This window comes from Kogia breviceps, chromosome 6 (assembly GCF_026419965.1).
Source record: "Kogia breviceps isolate mKogBre1 chromosome 6, mKogBre1 haplotype 1, whole genome shotgun sequence".
NCBI classification, from domain to species: domain Eukaryota; kingdom Metazoa; phylum Chordata; class Mammalia; order Artiodactyla; family Physeteridae; genus Kogia; species Kogia breviceps.
The window spans coordinates 113995414-114018886 of NC_081315.1; the positions used below are offsets into that span (position 1 = coordinate 113995414).

The 23473-nt window shown below is 37.1% G+C and overlaps 1 protein-coding gene across 3 annotated transcripts in view; it reads right to left on the reverse strand.

Moving 5' to 3' along the window:
• PPA2 (inorganic pyrophosphatase 2) overlaps positions 1 to 23473 on the reverse strand; it is an 83826-nt gene that overhangs the window by 51485 nt on the left and 8868 nt on the right. The window contains exons 2-6 of one of the 3 annotated variants that reach the window (XM_059067442.2): positions 15667 to 15731; positions 11730 to 11774; positions 7353 to 7406; positions 5787 to 5906; positions 823 to 909 (exon numbers count right to left, since the gene is read on the reverse strand). In XM_059067442.2, coding sequence (XP_058923425.1) covers positions 823 to 909; positions 5787 to 5906; positions 7353 to 7406; positions 11730 to 11774; positions 15667 to 15731 — 371 coding nt within the window. The remainder of the gene's footprint in view (positions 1 to 822; positions 910 to 5786; positions 5907 to 7352; positions 7407 to 11729; positions 11775 to 15666; positions 15732 to 23473) is intronic. The other 2 variants (XM_059067443.2, XM_067036434.1) reach the window with 2 other exon arrangements.

The window sequence follows — 23473 nt, forward strand, 5'->3', positions numbered from 1 at the left end:
TCACTCAAGAGGCAAGAAGGGACATGATCTAGAGCACAGGGGGAAGGCCTGGTCCCGTAGTAACAGAAGGAAGGGAAGGAGGAGTGCTTGCAGGCCCAGGTGTCTGGGACTCTAACGGGGAAAGTTAGGGGCTTCCTACATGCTGCTTTCTACGAGCTCTACAAAATTAAAGACAACATGTTCTGCTGGGAGTGAGAACAAAGTACAAGGAGTTTAATGTCTGCAAAGAACAATAAATATTGGCAATAAATGCAGTAGAAAATAGGAAAAAGGAAGAATGTGAGCAAAGACACACAGTATTCTATGGGTAGCAGTAACCTATGAAAGCTCAGGTTTTGTTTGTCCCCAGTGGGACCCGGCAGCCTGGAAACGGGCACAAAAAAAGAGTGCCAGCTGGCTTTCATCAGTGTTGAGCTTCCTGTCTGGATAATGGGCAAGGACGATGAAGAGAGGACTCAGCAAACTTATTCCGTAAAAGGTCAGATAGCAAATATTTACACATTGCAGACTGTACGGTCTCTGCTACACTCCTTAACTGCTGCTGTGGTGCAAAAGCAGCCGCAGACCATACGTAAATGAAGGGCAGGAGCTGTGTCATTTATAAAAACAGGTGGCGAGCTGGATTTGACTGGCCACCAGCTATAGTTTACCAACCCCTAGCTTAAGAGAAGGAAGTAAAGAAACAAAAAAGAACTGATATCAGAGGGATAAATAGGCTAGAACTTTGAAGAGTTGAAGAATCGGTGCCTTCCAAAGAGAACTGAAATTTTATGGCATGAATAAAGTTGAACATATGTTAGGATAACAGTCTATGAAACAAACCTTTGAGCCTATTTCACAAACATCAATAGGATCATTATCTCCACAGCAGTCTGTGCTCTTATCTTTTCGATGGGGATCTTCCCAAGTCTAAAAAACAGAAGGGCGGGGGTGGAGTATGGGTTAATACTCTCTATAATGTATCTTAATCTTTCCACATGTCCATGAAGTTTTACAGATAGCCATAATCCGAGGGGAAAATTCTCAGAAATTAAATAGGCTCAATGCCAACATGCCAGTACATCCCTAAGCGTCATAATAATTAAAACAGATTCATACTATTTCCTCCCTTCTGTCTTTCATTTGTCTGTATAATCACATCTGAAAGTGGGTGGTGGTATTTACAAACACACTCTTCTTCCAAGTTTAGTCAGTGTCTAAATTCATGCTCACTTTTATTTAGAGCTTCAGTTCAGATGTTCCCATTGTCTGTGCCCTTGTTTCCACTAACTGTCTGGACTGCTGCGTCCACTACTCACTGCTTCCTTTGACATGGAACAGCATTGGGTCTGGCTTTCCAGGTTTGAAAATAAACTTCCTATACTCTAAGTAACTTCTACTAGAACAAACCCAGTTTTCCCTTCATAAACCAAAGAACAAGTATCTACTAAAGAAAAACCCATTTCTGTCCCATTTCATTCCATTTTTAAAATCCTCTACCTTTGTCATCAAATCTCGAAAATTTGACAAAACCATGAAAAGATGTCAACTCTTTAGTTTACTGAAAAGATTATACCCTGTTGGCTATAAACTACATACACTGAGTATTTTTATAAATGAACAGCATAACGGAAATTTGTTATCAAGCTTAAATATCCCTTAGGCACTATCCTTCCCCCAAAGCTCCATAATTAGCTGATTCTAAATGGAACTGTACAAGTTCCCTGAAATTATCTCTCTCAGATTTATAAGATGTGCAGAGACTGTGTCATCTCAAGAATGTTACCTAGAATTTCAGATTATCCAAGATTGGCTCCTCTAATTTTATATAGATAATTTAAAATGAACCCTATTTACAGCTAAACCCTAGATAAACTCTAGTATTTTCCTTCTGATCATAATTATAGCATATTGATACAGATGAACAAATAGGCCTAGAGACGTTTAATCACTGGTCCCAGGCTATAAAGCTAAGAAGCGGTACTAAATGAAACTTGGGGTCATTGAACCAAATGTATAATGAAGTTCGAAGTAATAAATACAATGATATTACATTAAGACTGAAGAAACCTTGAAGTTAGTGATTCTAGTCCTTCACCATTATTCAGACAGGTCCTCTAAGTATTTACACAGAAAGTTATTACACTTGAATAATATGTGGGAAATACGAACAATCGGGGGAAGACAAACAAAGATGATTCTTGCCTGGTCCAAACTCAGACTTTGAGGAAGGCATTATTGCTGGTACAAGGGAAGTTATTAGGGTTAAACAGTCCAGGCAGATGAAGGTCTGAAATGAGGGCACACAGATGGATTACAAGCTAAATGGAGAGGCTGCTACTTAAACAGTATTCTGCTTTTTAAATGTTCTGCCAAGCGTGGTTGGCCTGGTAACTGCTCTGAACAAACTTCCTGCTGTTACAAGACAAATCGTAAAAGAAAAGCAAAAGCAAATTACCCACACATGCCTACGAAGCACATGCAACATACACCGTGCATTCACGGGTTCATTCATCCCAAAATATTGATTGATCACCTACTTGGTGCCAGACACTAAGCTGGGCAGTTGGAAGACATCAGTGAACAAAACAGACAGAATCCCTGCCCTAATGGAGACTGCATCCTAGCTAAAAGATATTAAAAATAAACATAATAGATAACTAAATTATGTAGCATGTCAGAAGTTGGTAGGTGTAATGGAAAAGGGAAAAAAAAATAAAGTATGGAAGGAGGAATGGGAGTACGTGGGTTAAAACTGTAAAGGATGTTCTGGGCAGACACCATGAAGGAGGTAACTGATCAGCAAACATTTAAGGAGGCAGGACATGTGACCACTGGGAAAGAGTGTCCTGGGCTGGAGGACACAGTAAGTGTGATGGCCTGAGGCAGGAGTGTGCCTGGAGTACCGAGCAGTCGCGAGAAGGCCAGTGTGGAGGTGAGGGAGCAGAAGGTAGACACGAGGATCAAAGACATAAATGGAACCAGGGGCTGGCTTTCATTTTAACAGGCTCACTCTGTCTCAACATCGACAAGGAAGCAAAGAGATATTGGGTACAGTACCTTGCCCATCAACAACTGGCCTAATTTCAACTTTTTATAAACATGAATCTATGTAGCTATTTTTGTTTGGTTGTTTAACTTCTACGCAGTCTACAGTACATTCTTCTGCTGAAGACTCACACACACATACATACACGTGCTACAACGACAGTTTGGGTGTAAAAAGATAGTAAAGATCCCTGGTTGAAAACAGCAGAGAGAATACAGGTCTATTTCCTCTTCCTCACTTCCATTCTAGCCACACTGGCCTCCTTTCTGTTACCCAGGCACTCGAGGCCCTCCTTCTACCTCGGGACCTTTATACTTGTTTCTTGATGAATTCCCCTAGATGGCCCTGGATGGCCCTCACTTCCTCAGGCCTTTACTAAGACAACCACCTTCCAGGTCTCCCCCCAGATAAGACCACCTCACTGAGGTCTTCTCCCTGTGTAAACTGCAACAATCAACAATCCCAACACACCCCAGCCCCATTCCCTGCTTTATTTTTCTCTAACACGCTTACCACTACCTGATGGTACTGTACATTTTTACTTTTTTTTCTTTTTTTGTCTGTCTCTCTGCCCAGAATAAAAGTCCCAGAAGAATTTTTGTCCCTTTTATCACTGCTTTACCTCCAGTACTTAGAACATGGCCTGGCAAACGTTGGATACTCAAAAAATGTGTATAGAATGAATAAACAGCTCTGTGAAGGAAGGGCTGGTGTGGAAACGCCAAGGGACACTCGAAACACTGAAGAAGCTGCTGTGGTGGGATGGAAGTGAGGAAGGACAAAGGCTGCAAAACGAGGCTGGAGAAGCAGGGCCACATCATGAAGGGTCGAGGAGCCATGTGAGGAACTTTTTATTTTATCCTTTTAGCAATAGGAGACCATTAAAAGGTTCTCTTATGGGAAAAATGGTATTTTGGATACTAGGTGGAATATGAAATTTCGGTAGGCAGTGGTGAAGGCAGGGGGCAAAGAGCCAGCTGCAGTCGAACTCTGCTCTAATATAAGAACCACTGCACCTAACAGACCAATATAATAGCAGTAAGAGCATCTTGCACATTCAAACCTATCCAGAGGTGCACAAAAATTTGTCAGGACTTTAAATAGATAAACTACAAAAGAGGAGTTGGTAGCATCTATTATGCTCCAATGTAACTGCTGTTTTATTTGATGATCACCCCGTCCCCAAGGGACCATATGAAGACCACATAATAATAAAAGTACCAACAGTCATAATAATGTGATCACTATCTATTAGGCGCTACTCTAACATAAACGTGCAATAGCTCATTTAACCTCAACAGGACCATGTGCAGTAGGTACTTCATCATCTCTATTTTACAGATAAAGAGGGTGAGGTAGCGAAAGACAAAGGAACTTGCCGAAGGTCACATTACTAGGAAGTGGCAAGCTGGCTCCAAAGTCAACATTCTTAGTCACTTATTATGCTGCCTTGACCTTATACGTATGTATCTCTCACTTTTCTTTGTCTACCCAACACCTAATACACAGCCTAGCACATAAATCCTTAATAAATGTTTAATGAAATAAACAAATACATACTTTTTATGGCTCTGTTTTTGTCTTTCTCTAATTCAATGGCTTCTTTGGCCTTCCCCTCATCTATGTCTTCTAGTACAGACCTATCCCCCAAGCTTAACAAAAATATTCTTGCCCTTTCACTGCTAGGTCAAACAGGATGTCTCCTTAGGCACCTGGGAAAACCTGCCTTCTTGGTTTCAACAGACATCCTCATTCCTAGCACACCATGTTAGAAATGCCTGTTTTAACCAAGAATGTATCTACTTGGGTGGTCTAACTGCATCAAAGACAGCCTGACTCTTTAGAAAACATTTTTCTTTTTTCTTTTCCTGTGAATGTTTATTCTACATGGGCAGCTGTTTTTCTGAGTTGGATAAAGCAAGACCTCCTTTTCTCAGATATTTTCCAAAAAGCATCTTGGAATTTCATGCAAAAGATTGAAATTAATAAATAAAATTTAAATAATCACAATTAAATATTCAGATAGACAGATGCTCTAATGGCTTTTATAAACATAAAGGCAGATGCTTCTCTATGTCCCCAAACCTAGACTTCTGAATCTGCCTATTCCGAGTTTTACTCACTAAATTATCTGGAAGGAGTTACCACTTCTCAGGAGTGAGGAAACATGAGAAGAAAACAAAAAGGGAGGAGAAAGGAAGACAAGCAAATAGTGTTACTCTCCAATAGGAATGCTGCTTTACCATTATTTAGTCATTGTTTCTATTGCTTCCCACTTAAAAATTATAAATTCATAATAGTATATAATTAAGTTGCTTTATTCAATTCACAATGAGTTCTGAAAGCAGTAACAATTTAAAAGGTTCATCTGTTAAAATTTTAAAAACAAAATCATGCTGTCATATATGAATGTATATAAAAGCATAACTTGTCATATCCAAAGAAATGACTGCAGATAAAGGAGATAAAACATTTTTCACTGACTCTTAATAGCCAAACCCAGAAAAAGAAATAACATTCAAAATGCCAAATGTGATTGTTCTATATACCTAACTCTAAGAACTTGAGTACAGACATATATATACTTTGAAAAAAAAATTTACTGGTACAATAAAACTCCACATTAAAAAATGTATATTCACAAATCTCTCACACTGACATGTCCTCAGAACCAATTTAAATTCAAGTAGTTCACGGGATTTACAAGGCAATATTTTCAGAAGACAGAGAAGTTTTACCATTATAACAAAAATGCTACCTGAGGGAGGGCACCATAATTCCATATATAACCCTTGTGAGGAAAGATATTTGCCACGTAGCGAAGCTCGCCATCCTTTACATCTTGTTTAATGGGATTCAATGGCTCCTCCGTGGCAATCTAGGCAGGTCATGGAAAAAAGAGGGGTGCGGAATAAGAAACGATTAATCCTATATTCAAATAGCATTTTTTAAATCTGCCATTATCAGACTAAGTATTCATAATCCAACTTACTGATCAAATACACTTTAAAATAAATTAAGCCAGTTCTTGTTTCTAATTTACTGTTCTGTATTCAAAAAATTGTCTGGAAAGGAAAAATCAGACTATATTTTTAGGCACTCTATTACTTATGAACTCATTATGTCTAACACAAATAAGAAAGCTTATTGAAACGGCAAGAGGATAAGGATTAATCAACTTCCTCTTTGTTACTAATCTCGGACTTTCTACCATCAATCTTATAATAAAGTAAACTTACAGATTTTCACCAAGTGATTTCATTTCAAAGTTACCTTTCAATCAAACATATCCAAATTACCATGCAAAAAGAAAAAAAATAACTATCTTATAAAGTAAATAAAAAATAACTGAAGCCATGTTTAAATGAATAAACACTGCTTAAATTAGGCAGAATCTCACAGAATCTTGATCCTATACCCAAGTGAGATAGAGAGTAGCCAGAATGATAAAACATTGTATTTAAAGCAAGAACAAAAGAAGAATCAAATATCTTTTACTTTTTCCTATTAAAATATTAACAACAACAACAAAATACTACCAGGACTTGGTGAAGTTACTGACAATCCTCCAAATATAAAATCTGAGAAATATATACTGACATAACAATCCTTAAACACTTGAAATAATACTTGCCATCACATCCAAAGTTGTAGGAGAAGGCTTAAATAACTAAACAAACTAAGTACCATAAATTAAATTTCACTCGGAACTATAAGGGATCTTACCTAACTGAAGATGAAATCATAAAATTCTGAAAAGCAAAAGGGAAGTTCTTGATAGGTTCATGTCTCATGGAAAAACTAAAAAAAAAAAAAAAAAAGCTAACCAGGGGAACAGCAGATGCTCTTAGAAAGTGCTCAGAAACCAAGTTGGCCAGCAAAATGCTTTCATTCCTAGTAGACTAAAATAAAATCTAAAGGAAAATTAAGTCCTTAGAAACCAAAATTATCATCAGCCCCAAATAATATGTTTCAGTTGTGTCTATGAACAAAATACATCTCAGAATCTATTTAAGAAAATCTTGAAAATATTTGTCATTTTCAAAGACAGAGGAGTCAAGGAAAATTAAATAAATACGTGTATAACAAACTAGGGAGGCAAAAATGGAAAACATTTTCTTTAAAGTATAAATTCAGCTTTGAATAATATTTTCCTTTTTGAAATTAGATTCAAAATAAGTTCACAAGAATGTTTTCCATTGCTTTAACTGTAAAGAAGTTTGTCAACCACCCCAATTTCAAAATATTATGGCAAACAACTTGAAACCAAGTTTTTATATCATTATTATCATTTCCATTTGATATGAATAGGATATATCCATACCTCCATTTTAGCATTTGTCCACCGAGGTACTTCTACAACCATATTAAACAAATTCTGCAATTTAAAAAAACAAGAGAAAAAATTTAAAATTTTGCCTTCCTTTATCTTTTCACCAATCTCCTGCATGAGAATGCTTTAGTTTTCTTCCCACAAAAAATGTTGAGCGTCTGCATCATGTCTGCCTATGCCTTAAATTCCTTCTAAAAACTTAGAGAAGTTGTTTAAAGCACAACAGAATTTAAACCTGATCGTGTCACTTGCCCACTACTGTACAGTGTTAGGAGTTGCTATATTTCTGGAAATACCTTTGCAGGGTAGTGAAAGAACCAGAATGGAGCCAGGAAACTTGTTTCAATTTTTATTTTCCAGCTAAAATAGGAGTGAGAGCTGAATGTGTCACTTTTCCAGTCTACAAAGTAAGTGTGATAATCTCCTTCCTCACCCCACACAAGGTTGTTGTGAAGATGAATTACATATTTTAAATGAAAATACAGACAATTATGAAGTATTTTTAAAATCATAAAACAATATTTAAATCCAAGTTATTATGATCATAATATAAAATTAAGGCTATTGGTATAGGTAGTTATAAAGCTTACAAAGAGTTTTAAAGTTTAGCTTGCATATCTAGTGATCTCTGGTTCCCTAGAGTTATAAAAGGACCACTGCTTCTTTTTAGCATTTCTGAACTTTGCAGAGTACTTAAAACAAAGGAGACTCTACATCAGTGATGAGCAAAAATAATTTCCTACAGTAACGGCCTCACAAAGAGAAAGTCTTACAGGTGAAGTTGACTTGCATGCCACTCTGATATCAGTAACCAACAACTTATCAAAGCAATGGTTTAAAACAGTCCTACTCCAAGTGTGGTCATGGACCAGGGCTAATCTGTAATCTGAATGATACTGGTTCATTTAGAAACATTTATAACAATCTGACAGAGTACTTTTTATGACTGTTGAACCTAATAATAAAAATTTGGCACTTGAATTACACTTTTCTAATAATTCATTTTGATTGTATTTTTTTTAAAGTATTAGTTCACAACAGATTAGAAATAAACAAACAAAAAAACTGTCCTTCACCACAGATCATTTGAGAAGCAGTGGTTAAATATACTTCTATTCTCAACTGTGCCACACAGCAAAATCACCTGGAGAGCTGTAACTGATTAAAAAAAAGAAGATTTTTAGAGCCCCATCTCCTACATATCTGAATTCAATGGTTCTCAGGCGAAGCCAGGGCACTGCTTATTTTTAAAAGCATTCCAAGCAATTTTCATATGCAGCCAGAGTTGAGAACCTCTGGTTTAAAACACTGCTAAACAATATCTGGGGCTTTCTTAGTGAAACATGAATGCTATTAATTCAAAGAATGCCATTTATACAATTAAATATAAATCAAGCCACAAAAATAATGATGGTTTTTAAGTTCTTCTAGATAAGACTAAAATTTACCAATGACAAAACTGCATTCTCATAACGAGATAAGGAACAAAGCTGAGAATGAATTCTCAACAATTGCTCCTTAGAAGTGTGTCTCATACCTATCTTAGCAACCTTATACACAGGCCTGCTGTTATGTTTCATTTTCCATGCTCTTTCATGAGGTACCCCAGCACCTGTTTAAATATGTCTGAAGTAGCTGTTAAAAAGAAAAAACCTAAGGAAATGACAGATGTTCACATAATTTATTCATCCCTGGAAGTCTGGCTATAAGAGAACAAATGCATGTAAATGAATACTCAAGAGGTGACAGGGAAGACAAAGCTAATGGCAATCCTTTTACACAACGACACCTACCAAAAGCACTCACAGAGACTTGAATTAGGCCAAAAGAACAATGGATCAGGTTTGAATTTTTAGCCTGAAAACTACACTCTGCCTCATCATTTGTTCCTGATCACCAGGAGTGTATTTCCAGCCTGTTTTTCTTTTCTCTGGCTAAAATGCATAAGACCTGTAATTTTTTAAAGCCAGTGTTAGTCGGGTTATCCTAGGATTAGTGTTAATTACAAACCAAAAATGGCCTGCTGAAATTTATTAGAAAAATCACAAAGATACAAGGGGACACATTTCAAATTCAGAAAGTTGAGTATGGGTCAGGGGCATTTACTTCCTCCTTCAGCTCTTTTCTTTCTATTTTTCCCTTCTATTTTTATTGCAGAGGGAAAAAAAAAAAGATGAAAAAGCAGTCAGTAGATTTTATATACTTGGGGGAAAAAATGAGAGGAAATCACCCTTCTATCCTCTTTCTCTTAAAGTATCAAAAAAACTTTGGATTTGACACTAAAAGCAAAGGCAACAAAAGCAAAAATAAATAAATGGGAATACATTAAACTTAAAAGGCTCTGCACAGCAAAGAAAACCATCAACAAAATGAAAAGGCAACCAATGGAATGGAAGAAAGTAAGTCATAAATCTGTTAAGGGGTTAATATACAAAATATATAAAGAAATCATGTAACTCCATAGCAAAAAACCAATCCGATTAAAAAATGGGCACAGGTCTTGAATAGACAGTTTTCCAAAGAAGACATACAGATGGCCAGCATCACTAACCATCAGGGAAATGCAAATCAAAACCACTATGAGATAGATGCTCATTGACTGTTAGAATGACTATCATCAAAAAGACAAGAAATAACAAGTATTGGCAAGGATATGGAGAAAAGGGAACCCTTGTGTACTGTTGGTGGGAATGTAAATTGGTGCAGCCTCGATGGAAAACAGTATGGAGGTTCCTCAAAAAATTGAAAATAGAACTACCATATAACCCAGAAATCCCACTTTGGGATATATATCCAAAAAAAAAAAATGAAAACAGGATACCGAGGAGCTATTTACACTCCTATGCCCATTACAGCATTATTCACAATAGTCAAGACATGGAAACAACCTAAGTGCCTGTCAACAAATGAATGAATAAAGATGTTGTATACATACAAGGGAATATTATTCAACCATAAGAAGGAAATCTCGCCCTTTGTGACAGGATGGATGAACCTGGAAGGTATTATGCTCACTGAAATAAGCCAGAAAGAGAAAGACAAACACTGCATGGCATCACTTATATGTGGGATCTTAAAAATTTTTTAAAGCCGAATTCATATAAAGAGAGTAGAAAAGTGGTTGCCAGGGCCTAGGGGGTGGGGGAAACAGAAGAGAATTTTAAAAAAACAAAAAAACCCTCAAATCAGGTAGTCTCTGACACACAAACTATGTAACTGAGAATTAAATGTTAAGTTGGCTGTGTGTACTCAGAATACATTTCTCCCACTGAAACAACTGTTTCCAGTTTAACATTCAAAGTCTCTAGGAACCTATAAAGACTTGAGCCCCTGAATGTCTATTCACCCAACATCTAGAGCAATAGTTCTCAAGCTTCAGGTGTACAGGATGCCCTGGAACACTGGTTAAACATGTAGACTAGCCAGTCCCCAGCAAGCAGAGATTCTCATTTAGTAGATATGGAATGGACCAGGATCAGAAATTTTAACAAGGGTCCTAAGCAGTTCCAATGCAGATGGTTTAGGACCATTTTGACAAACTCCAGTTTAGGAAAATACAAGATGGAGGGCAGGCAAAGGTGACAGGAATTAAACAGCCCCACAGCTATGTTTGGAAGTGGATTCAAAGGCTGGGGTCATAAGTTTCAGCCAGATGAGAGACTAGATAGCAGTAAGGTTAGAAAGGGAAAAGAAAGGCTAAGGAAGTGGCAGGAAAAGCTTCCTGGAAACAGCAAGATAAAAAGGTATCAACAGCAAGAAATGGGATGATCCTAAGTCAAGAAATATGTCAAATGTTCTGATCCTAAGCCAAGGAATATTAAAAGTTTGACAGTCACACACTTGAAAGATTGATTTAGAATGTATTTATTTTAGCATATAGTTGGTATAACTTTGTTTTTTTTCTTCTCTACCCCCAAAAGAGTTGTTCCTGGATCTAGAATAGTCAGATTCGTAAACAGAAAGTAGACTAGTGGTTATGGGCTGCATGGAGGCGGGAATGGAGAGCTTCTGCATAATGGGTACAGAGTTTCAGTCTGGGAAGATGAAAAAGTTCTGGAGATGGATGGTGGTGATGGTTGCACAACATGCTAAAGTACTTAATGTCACTTAAAGTATACTTAAAAAGTGTACAATAAATAAAATGCTAAATGTTATGTTATGTATATTTTACCACAAGGGAAAAAAAGTAAAATGGTAATATTATCCCTAGTTGCCTTAAAGAGTTACTAGAAGAAGAAAAACATCAGAATGCACACAAAAGTTTTACAAGGGAGAATAATTCAGAATCATTTTACAAATGCAAACTATCAACAAGGTCTTTAAAAGACAATGTAAGTGAGACACACACAAAAAAACCTTTAGATATACCTCATATTCATCATTTCGTGCTCTCTTTGTAGGAATGCCATTTTCCTATAAAAGAAAAGATGGTTATCAGAGAAATTCAATTCAAAAATACAATGAGGTACCACCTCACACTGGTCAGAATGGCCATCATCATAAAGCCTACAAATAATAAATGCTAGAGAGAGTGTGGAAAAGTGGGAACCATCCTACACTGTTGGTGGGAATGTAAATTGATACAGCCAATATGGAGGACAGTATGGAGGTGACTTAAAAAACTAAAAATAGAGCTACCATATGATCCAGCAATCCTATTCCTGGGCATATATACGGAAAAGACAAAAACTCTAATTCGAAAAGATACATGCACCCCAATGTTCACAGCAGCACTATTTACAATAGCCAAGACATGGAAGCAACTAAATGTCCATCAACAGATGAATGAATAAAGAAGATGTGGTATATATACATATAATGGAATGTTACTCAGCCATAAAAAAGAATGAAATAATACCATTTGCAACAACATGGATGGAACTAGAGATCATCATACTAAGTGAAGTAAGACAGAGAAAGACAAATATCATAAGGTATCACTTACATGTGGCATCTAAAAAAATGATACAAAAGAACATTTACAAAACAGAAGTAGACTCACAGACATAGAAAACAAACTTATGGTTACCAAAGGGGAAAGAGGGGGAGGGATAACTTGGGAATTTGGGATTAACAGATACACACTACTATACATAAAATAGATAAACAACAAGGACCTACTCTATAGCACAGGGAACTATATTCAATATCTTCTAATAACCTAGAATGGAAAAGAATCTGAAAAAGAATATATATATTGTATGTGTGTGTGTGTATATATATATAAAACTGAATCACTTTGCTGTACACCTGAATCACTGTAAATCAACTATACTTCAATTTTAAAAAGAACGTATTTATGACTGTGATATTTCATGAAAGAATACAGCTGCATTGACTGCAGAGCAATGAAAATATGCCTATCGAATAAACATTCCACTACAGAGGCTTCCAGAAACCTGATTCAACAGAGAATCCACCAAATGCCCACTTCATTTTTCTCTCAGCATTTGCATCCCCAGTGCATGAGCATCAAAGTGTTTCATAAAACAAATTATCAGAAAAGCTAAATCTCTTTCAAGTATATTTCCCTAGTTTTTATAAAACAAGCAAAGGCTCTGTTCAGTCTTTGAGGAAAGACTGGCCGTTTCCAGTGACTATGCTTAAAACAGTCATTTCGCTATTGAAATGAAACTCCAGGGAGCGTGACTAACAAGCCATGAAAGTACTCGGCTGCGCCTCCTGCCTGCGATTTCCGCCAAGGTGTGATTACTATGCCTCCATCAAGCACTTTTAAATTAAGAGTGTGTGGTGGGTTGAGAAGAAAAATTATGCCATTCACAAATGCTCACACATTATATGTAACTTTTACACACCAAAACAACTAGTGGAGGAAACAAAAACTAACAGAAAATTATTCCAAGTCGGCCCGGAAACAAAATTTCTGTTCCTAAAATACCACCACCCAAAGTATAAGGTGCAACCATCCTAACCATTAGGACTGGGAACCAGGGAAACCTATTTACATAACCACTGTGTATACCAGTCTCCAAAAGGCCCAGAATTCACCGGTATAGCCTGTTATACTTTGTCCTGCCCTATCCTCAATTTTTCATAACCCCAAATTCATGTTCCCCAAAACCCATCCTCCTTAGGCAGAGTAGTATACCCACTGGGAAGTTTAAAGCCCACTCCACCTCCACCCCACCTACTACCTGATTCCTCCGAATATTATTATTATCATTGTTATTGTGATTAGGTATAAAGATTTTGTCACAGTACACCTGAAGCAGCAGCCACCAGTCACTCCTACCTTCCTTACCCTATTCTAGTTTTCGAGCACATAACATTATCTGATTGACTTGTTTATTTTCAGGTTGTTAGTCTCCTCCGGCTGAGTGGGAACTATATTCACTTTATTTACCACTGCAACTCTAGTGCTTGGAATACTGTCAGGCTCATAATAAGCAAGCAATAACTGTCTACGGAATGAATAAGTCTATGAATAAATAAATAGATGAATGCATGCACTTTCGGCCAAAATCAAAGAGAATTTTGGGGAGACGTGAGATATCTAGGTTGGATAGCTCACTGGCCAAAACAAAACAAAACACATGGACACACACACATACACATACACACATTCACACACACACACACAGTACTGTGGAGTTCTTTCTGCCCTCTCATTGGTTTCTTTCTCTCTCCAGATTACATGACTCCTTGTCCTGTAGCTGAATACTCCTCAGAAGTAATGAGCTAGAAGCATTACACAAGAGCAGTTAAGATACAGGCTATGTTGAAAAGGGTTAACCCTGCTGCCGAGCACCCTTTTCCTCGCTCTTTCTGGGAAAATTATTTATAGAAAATTCTACAGACATTATAGGAAATGACCATAGTTTTAAACGTGTTTGTAAATAATAGTTTAGAATAAAATACCTTTCCTTTTGCTTTTTGTTTTACTATGTCAAGTCACCATCACCTATTGTCTTCTTGAGCTCAAACCTATCATTTAAAATAATGCCTGAAGAAATGTTAAAAAAAAAAAAAAAAAAAAAAGATACAGTCTGTGGAGTTAGAGCATCTAAGTTCAAATCTCACCTCCACAACAAACTAGATTTGTGACCATAAGCAAGGTACTTAACCTCATTAACAAAATAAGGATGATAATAGTAGCCCAGGACATTTTGAAATAATGCAAGTCAAGCTGTGGACACAGTGCTTGGCTAAGCACTAGGAACACTCAATAAATCTTTGCTACGATTTTCCCCTCTGCCACCGTTATGGACGGTCCAGCCCTGTGAAGGGCTGCAAGGCAGCATAAATCCTACTCCAGAGTTCCAGAACTTTAGGATGATGCCTGACATTCAGCCCCTGAGGTAACACCAAAAAGGTCAAACCAGCCTTGCATCTGAAGCAGCTTCCCACTTCTTCACTGGCCTCTGCCCTCACACTGATCTCCCCACAGTTCTAGAAAACCCCACCCCACTAACCAGCCCCACAGAATCTCAACCAGGAACATAGTTCTTGTTACTCACTTAACAGCTGAAGTCAGCCAATTATTGTAACTACTCAGATTTTAAGAAAAGAACTTCCGACATCATGGTGACTACTAACATCCATCACCAATTATGCCATCTCGCCAACTACTCAGGAGAATCCTCGGAAGGCTCCAGTATTCCGAGCCCCTCTTAGTTCCACCTTCAGCAGCAGATCTCCCTCTGACCTGACTTACATCCCTTCCACCCTCACACCTGTCAAGTAATTTTAGGTTCTAAAAGAATAACTATTCAAAGACTACGATCTTCCCAACTGTATCTTTCTAGCATCTGTCTCGTAGAGGAGTTAAAGAGCATGAACTCCGTGGTCAGAAATGCTAGTTCAAAACCTGGTTCTGGCACTTACCAGCTGTGTGACCTTAGACAAGTCAATAACATGCCTTCAGCTCTGGTGTCCTTAGAGATGATAATAGCAACTCATAAGGATTAAATAAAATGGCATAGGTTCACATGGTGGCTAGCAAACAAAATAATTCACAAATGTTATTTCTTCTACTACTACTGTTACTACTACTTAAAATAAGCCTCTTGTTAACCTCTTAAATTCTATACCTTAAATCTTTATTTCTGACCAAATTCTAAGCTTTATCAACTACTAACATCTCTTTCTCCCCAAGTCCTCCTGGAAAAATCCTATTCTTATCCAAATTCTAATTCACGAAGGAGGCTTATAATCCTGTTATGATAACTCCATTGCCCTTCTCAGCTTCCGACCACATTCTTTCCTTTCAAGATGCTTCCAAAAAGCATTTTACGGTGATACGAGAAGGACATATTTTCATGCCCCAAACAAGTTAAAACAATACCTCTTCAGAGTCCGCCTTCAGAGGAATATCATGAAAGGGGGAAATGTAGTGACCAGCTACATTCTCTGGAAAGGAAAATAAACAAAAACACAGAATTAAAGCAATGGACTATCTTGTTCTTTAGAACAATTATACTCTTACCCACTTTTAAATTTTAAACAAGTTTTTTTTCAAAATTAACTTTAACTCCCAATTTAAAGTTTAATTCAACTTTTAAAACTTGCTCCAATCTGATGACCAAAGAGAAAAACAGTAGTCCCCCCTTATCTTCGGGGAATACATTCCAAGACCCCAATGGATGCCTGAAGCTGTGGAGAGTAACCCTACATATGTTTTTTTTTTTTTTTTCCTATACACACATACCTATGATAAAGTTTAATTTATAAACTAGGCACAGTAAGAGAATATCCGAATTACCAGCATCACTACTCTTGCGCTTTGGAGCCATTATTAAGGAAAATAAGGGTTACCTGAACACAAGCTCTGTGATGCCTGGGCAGTGGGTCTGTCAACCGAGATATCTACTACGGCTGGACAAAGGTATGACTCATGCCCAGGACAGGGACAAGGCAGGACAAAACAGGACAGCACCAGATTTCATCACACTACTCAGAACAGTGCGGCACACAATTTAAAACTTAGGAAATATTTACGTCTGGAATTTTCCATTTAATATTTTCAGACCACATATGACCAAGGGTAACTGAAACTGTGAAAAGCAAAACCACAGACAAGTGGGACTGCTGTACACACCAAGTCAACCATATTTGGGTTGCTGAAACCATTTACTTATTCCTGTGGCTTAAACATCCAAAGCAAAAAATGTCTAAATTAGACTAAAACCCCAAATATGAAAAATCTTACTTTCGAAAAGAGACTGATTAGTAAGTGAAATGGACTTAAAACTGATGTCAATTTTCCCAAGAGAAACCTAGCAATAGAATTCCTAATTTCCACCTACAATTCACATGAACAAAGGATTAAAGGTCCTACCAAGCTAAAAGAAATGAATCATTTGTTCCACTCAAAGTGATAAGGATGCTAATATGAAGGTAAGCTTAAAACAAAAATTTCAATAACAAACTATTTTATCCTCATTGCATACTGAAATGTATATATAAAATACCTTTAAAAGTATATATTATTTAAATAAAATACAATAACCCAATGCATACTTTTGTTGGAATGCATGTTTCCAAAAGCTGGGCTTAATATAGCCATAGATAATTTTCACTTTGTAATTTCCTAAGTCAGAGTATGTTGTACTTCTGGCCTGCAACTTCTTTGGTATAATTTTCAAATTTAGACTTTAAAAATATCTTAATAAATAAATTGAGCACTGGCTGACACTCCAGTAGCAATGAGTACACCTAGCACCCAAATCTTGGCTTCTAACTACCATTCTCCAATGAAAAGAACTAGGGCTTCTTGAAGAATGGGCTGATTCTAAGGCTGGGGCAAAGAATACACAAGATGAGCCTGGAATATCCTGTAGCTCCAGAAACCAACCAAGTGCTCAAAACAAAAGGCTGGAGGTATGTCAAAGGGAAATGGAGCCAACCTGAAAGAGTCCCCAAAGGCCAAAGCTGGAACAAGTTGAGCGACAAAATAAATAATGGGTATGGGCAAACCCTGGAGATACTGTGGGCTTGGTTCCAGACCACTGTAATAAAGTGAATATCACAATGAGGCAAGTCACACAAATTTTTGGTTTCACAGTGCATATAAAAGTTATGTTTACATTTACACTGTAGCCTTTTAAGTGTGCAATAACATTATATCTTAAAAAACAATATATATACCTTAATTAAAAAATACTTTATTGCTAAAAAAACACTAACCATCATCTGAGCCTTCAGTGAGTCGTACTGGTAAAACCAAAGATCATTGATCACATATCACCATAACAAATATTGCAAGAACTATGAAAATGTGACACAGAGACACCGAATGAGCAAATGCCATTGGGAATTGGCACCAACAGACTTGTACAACACAGTGTTGCCACAAAACTATTTGTAAATAACACAATATCTTCGAAGTACAACTAAGTGCAATAAAATAAGTTATGCCTGTATTGAATCACAACCCAAAGTACATGATAAATATACATGAGTCCACAGTAATACAAATAAATGATTGTATAAATAAATAAATGAGGGGTAAGAGACAAATCTTCCTTTCAGAAAAATTCTAAACAATACATGTAGATGTCCTCCCCTCCAAGAAGTAAAGCTTACCCTGTCCCCCCGACTGTGGACTGGACTTAGTGGCTCACTTCCAAAGAATAGAGTATGGAAGGGGAAAAACATTTCAGTGGAGAACCCTTGACAAGCAGTACCCTTAACCAAGTGATCAAGGTTAATATCACCAGTCATGTTCATAGCATGTACCTCCTGATATGCCATGATGAGAAGGGTACTTCACTTCTGTCGTATTCTTCCCCCAAACCCAGAGCTCCAGTCTCATCGTGAGAAAGACATCAGACACACCCAAACTGAGGGACATTCTACAAAATACCTAACCAATACTGTTCATAAATTTCAAGGTCATTAGAAAACAAAAAACAAGGAACAACTGAGAAGTTGTCAGATTAGAGGAGACTAAGGAAATATAATGACTAAACGCAATGTGATACCCTGAATTGGATCATGGGACAGAAAAATGACATTAGTGGAAAAACCAGTGACACCCAAATAAAACGTGGAGTTGAGTTAATGGAATGTACCAATGTTGGTTTCTTAGCTTTGACAAATGTACAGTGGTAATGAAAGATGTTAACATTAGGGAAAACATGGTAAGAGATATACTAGAACTCTGTACTACTGTTGCAACCTTGCCAGATCTAAAACTATTCCAAAATAAAGTTTATTTAAACAAAAAAACGAAAAACAAGCCATGGCTTCGGCCCAATAAAATTAGAAGTATATAACTTAATAATGGCTTCCACTCCACCAAAATTTTATTTCCTCTTCTCGTGCTGTATGAGTTCTCCTTCGCACTTACCGATAGACTAAAGTTCTTGAAGCAAGGAGATTTTGTTGTTGTTTGCTCTGTTATGCTCTCTACTGGATCCCCAGCATCCAGAAAAGTTTCCAGCACTTAGTAGGCATTCAGTAAATATTTGCTGAGCAAATACCTCTATTACTATTTCATTTTCCTGTACAAGCTGTTATTGTAATTTTTCTTTTCCCACCCTAGCAACAAGGTAACTCATGAAGGACCCCAGTGCACAAAGGAGGATAAAGATGAGAAAAAGCACGCAAGTGGCAAAGGGTATAAAACTCACTATGATCTATAAAGGTCTTCTCCATCAGTTAAAAAGGATGCATCTTGAAAAAAAAAAATCTTCTCTTTTGCATACCACATCAAATTTCAAATTCTGTGCCTGATTTTAAAGTCTTCTATGAGCAACACAAGAACAGAAAGAACAAAATTATCAGTTTGTTGCTTGATTATTTACTTTTCTATAAATAACAAGGGTAGTTAAGTGGGTCACATTTACATATTTTTAATTAAAATTAGTGGTAGGAAATGAAAATGGTACAGCAACTTTGGAAAACAGTTTGGCAGTTTCTTATAAAGTTAAACATATGACCCAGAAATCCTACTATTAAGTACTTAACGAGGAAAAAATGAAAACTTATGTTTGCACAAAAACTTCTAAGTGTATGTTTATAGTGGCTTTACTCAATAACCACAAAAACTGGAAGTAACCCAAATGTCCAACTGGTAAATGGATAAATGAACTCTGTTACACCCACACAGTGGCACTTTACAGAATAGTATATTAGTCCATAATAAAAAGGAGTGAACTATTGATACACAGAAGAAAATGAAAAAATCTAAAATGTAATGTGCTAAGTAAAAGAAGCTAGACTCAAACAATTCCATTTAGATGACATCTGGAAAAGGCAAAACCATAGGGATAAAGACCAGACCAGTGGTTGCCAGAGGTTGAGGGTAGAGGTTGGAGTTGACTTTAAAGAGGGGCCACAAGGAAATTTTGGGGAGTGATAGACTGTTCTGCATCATGATTGTGATGATGTTTAAATGAATCTATATTTCTACTAAAACTCAGAACTGTTCACCAAAAAATGGAGTGAATTTTATCCTATGTAACTTTTAAAGTAATATATATGGAGAAAAAAAAGATGGCAGTTAAGAAAAATATAGTATATTAACATATAAATATATAAATAGAAGCACTTATTCCAAATAACAATCAACCATCTGTGATCCTTTTCTCCACTTTAAGTTACAAAGATAAGGTAGAATTTTGAAGCGAAGAAAGATGTAATCCTTTAGCATATTACTTCAGTTGTTACATTTGGAACCTATCATTGTGATGGAAATTAACAATAATCTCAGCTCTAAGAATTCAGGAAGTTGTACAAACCAGGAAAGTTTGTTATTAAAATTAATGAAGTACAGGAAACTTGACAGAATAGCTAGGCTGCCTTTGTAATTAAGAGTAAATGATACCTTTGGCACGCTGATTTTGTGTTAAGTTTCCCTAAAGCTCCCGTTAACTGGGGACAAGCCCCAACAAACTTATTAAGATGTTAAGAGGAGCACATGCTACTCAAGTATGAAGAAAAACAGGACTAGACTAGGCTGTGATCACTAAAATCTAAAGATCTGTGAGCAGCGTGCTTAGATATCTATTTCTTTAAATTGGGATCTAAATATATTCAAACACTAAGGTAATGCCAATATATACGTTAAAATTGTTTTCTAACTGCCATTTTGGAAGGTAAAAAGAATATAAATGTAAGTGAATGGCCTGACTCAGATAACCAAAGCTACTAGAAGCCATTTGGATCATGAAATAGTTTAAATAAAAACATAATAATAGGGCTTCCCTGGTGGCGCAGTGGTTTGAGAGTCTGCCTGCCAATGCAGGGGACACGGGTTCAAGCCCTGGTCTGGGAAGATCCCACATGCCGCGGAGCAACTAGGCCCGTGAGCCACAATTACTGAGTCTGCGCGTCTGGAGCCTGTGCTCCGCAACAAGGGAGGCCGCGACAGTGAGAGGCCCGCGCACCGCAATGAAGAGGGGCCCCCACTTGCCGCAACCAGAGAAAGCCCAAAGAAAAAAAGAATAATTTCTGGGAGAAAGCCCAAAGAAAAAAAGAATAATTTCTGGGAAAATAAAATAGGGCCTTAGATATCTGATAACCATAATGCTTTGATGAGCAACATAAATTTGTGCAATAAATTTGCACAGGAGCAATGAATACAGAGGCCAAGAATCTGCCATGTATTTGCTGGGCTTGATTAAGTCACTCGATTTTTCTGAAACTTAATTTTCTCAATTTTCTTCAATTAAGCAAGATACAATTTAGTACTATGTAAGATGCCAGAATACAAAAGTGCTAAAACGTGAGCAATGCCCACAGATAAGATAGGGCGAGTACTACATGTTATCAGGATCAGCATCATCCTGTAAATTTAAAAACAAAGGAGTCCTCTTGGCACAATTAGAGAGCTAATCATTGACCTAACACACAAAGGAAGGATGAGAATCCATTAAAAGTTTTCTAGAGTCAGTGCTGTAAGTATGCTATTAGGCTCCACTTAAAGGGTATTAAGATTCTCTAAAGGTGGATTTAAAGATAGGTACAGGTATCCCCTGCTTTTTGAAAGTTTGCTCTACCGCCACTTCACTTTTACAAAAGACCTACATAAGTATCTGTTTTTGCTAACAGAAAGAAATCCGAAGAGGATTTTCACTTTTACAAAAAGAAGGCAAAAATCGAAAACAGCACTCGGTGTGTTTTTCAGCAGCTGTTATAGAGGCAGCGAGCACCCCTGAGCGGTGAGAGTGGCCCAGCCAAGCTCCTTCCCTGGGAACTATACTCATCACCTCAGCAGCAAGCTGCCATAGCTTTGAACTGTGTCTGTGAGCACCTGTGCTTTCTCTCCATTTATTTTGTGCATTCATTAGCAAGATGTATCCTAAGGTATTGCTTCTTTGCTTTATGCCATTTCGGCTTATGAATGGTTTCATGGGACTGCTCCCTTTCTGGATAGTGGAGAAACCTGTACTACCTATCCTGATCAACTATAAAAGGAACAGGGTAACCCATATTATACCTATGAGGCCTAGACAGAGAGACACGGTACATGCAGCAAGCACTGTGGTAATCACCTTGTAAAGATACAACTGAAGCACAGATTAGAAATAGCCCTCTCTTAGAGCCTCAGAGTAAACTAGCGATAAATCTTAAGTATGAACTTCATTATCTGTAGCTCAGACTGGTTGCTTCTTTACGATTGAAACCAAGTCGTTGCCAATTTACTTTTATAAATTGCTATTTTGTTGTTGTTTAAACAAAGCAATGCCTGTGCGTGGTTAAAAAAAGTCCCCACCTCTCTCCAATCCAGCTCCACTCTAGAGCAACCCACCTAGGCCTCCTTAACTTACTTTAGATCTAGATGTTATCTTCATCTCCCTAAATAATATATTTACATGGTTAGTTTTTAATTTCTAATATTAGAATATTGTCTACTGATTTCAGCTCTGAGAGGTTAAGTTTAGTTTATTTGACCCCAACCTTTCCCTTTAAATTCTCTATTGGCCAATCTTAATACTTCACAGCTTTATTCCTTGCTCCACCAAACATACAGTATTTCCTGACTCAGCTAACTGGCTTTTTACCTCTCTTTCTTCATCCTTCTCTCTTCTAATTTTATCTTCTGCATTTTTATTTTTTCAAGGCTCATAAAATGTTCTATAATCACACTGAGTTTTCTATGCTTTTCCTGTTAGTATATTTCCTAAGATTAAGAAAAACCTGAATTACTTGTTAAACAGATCGCTGGGCCCCCGTATCTAATCAGAATCTTAAGGAGAGAAATCTGGATATCTGTATTATTAGCAAGCACCCCCAAATAATTCATACAGTCAGGCAAGTTTAAGAAACATTGTCTGTGTGTTGATTTTTGGCCAGGTAGAATGTCATAAATAAATTTCCTTTCTTGTTCAGCTTCTATGACTTGTGTTTCTAATTTTCTTCCTTCCATTGTCAGTCATAATCATATCTATCAATTATTCAAATGTCTCAAAGCTTCCATAAAAACTATGGAATTCTCTCTTTACCCAAGTAGCTCCCTTCCTGTTGCAATCTGGATTGGAAGTTTTCTTGGCACCTTTAGACTCTGCTTTGTTGGTTTCCAGCTTAGATCTGTTTTCTGGATCTCATGCATTCACCTTTTTTGGTTTACTTACATGTTTTGCAGAAGCATATCCCTAACTTGTGTTGTGTAAGAAAGGACGCATGGGAGGTAAATTTCCCAAGTCCTTAAATGTCTGAAACGTCTTGATTCAGTCTTCACCCTAGATTAATGGTTGCCTGGGTAAATTCTAGGAGGAAAGTCATTTTCTCAGAATTTCAAAGGCAATACTCCAGTCGCTGAGCTGTCAGCGCTGCTGGGTAAGTCAGGTATGGTTTGATTTTCAGTCCTTTGCAGGTGACCTGTTCTCCCTCCCCACCCCCGATCCCAACCCCAGGGACTTTTAGGGTCTTCTTTATAAAAGCTTCAGTTTTCAGAGATTTCACAAGAAATCTCTGGGACTCAGAACACTTGGGTACTTAAATTCTTAGATCTCTTCCACTATTCTTTTGAAAATTCCTCTTCATTTTGTCTGTTCTTTTTTTCTGGAACTCACATTAGCCAAATGTTAGACTTCCTAGATTAAATCTCTATGTCTCTTCTTTCTTCCTCATTTTTTTGCTGTCTCAGACATTTTGTTCTACTTTCTGGTAGATTTCTTTACCTTATGTTCTAACTTCTCTGTATC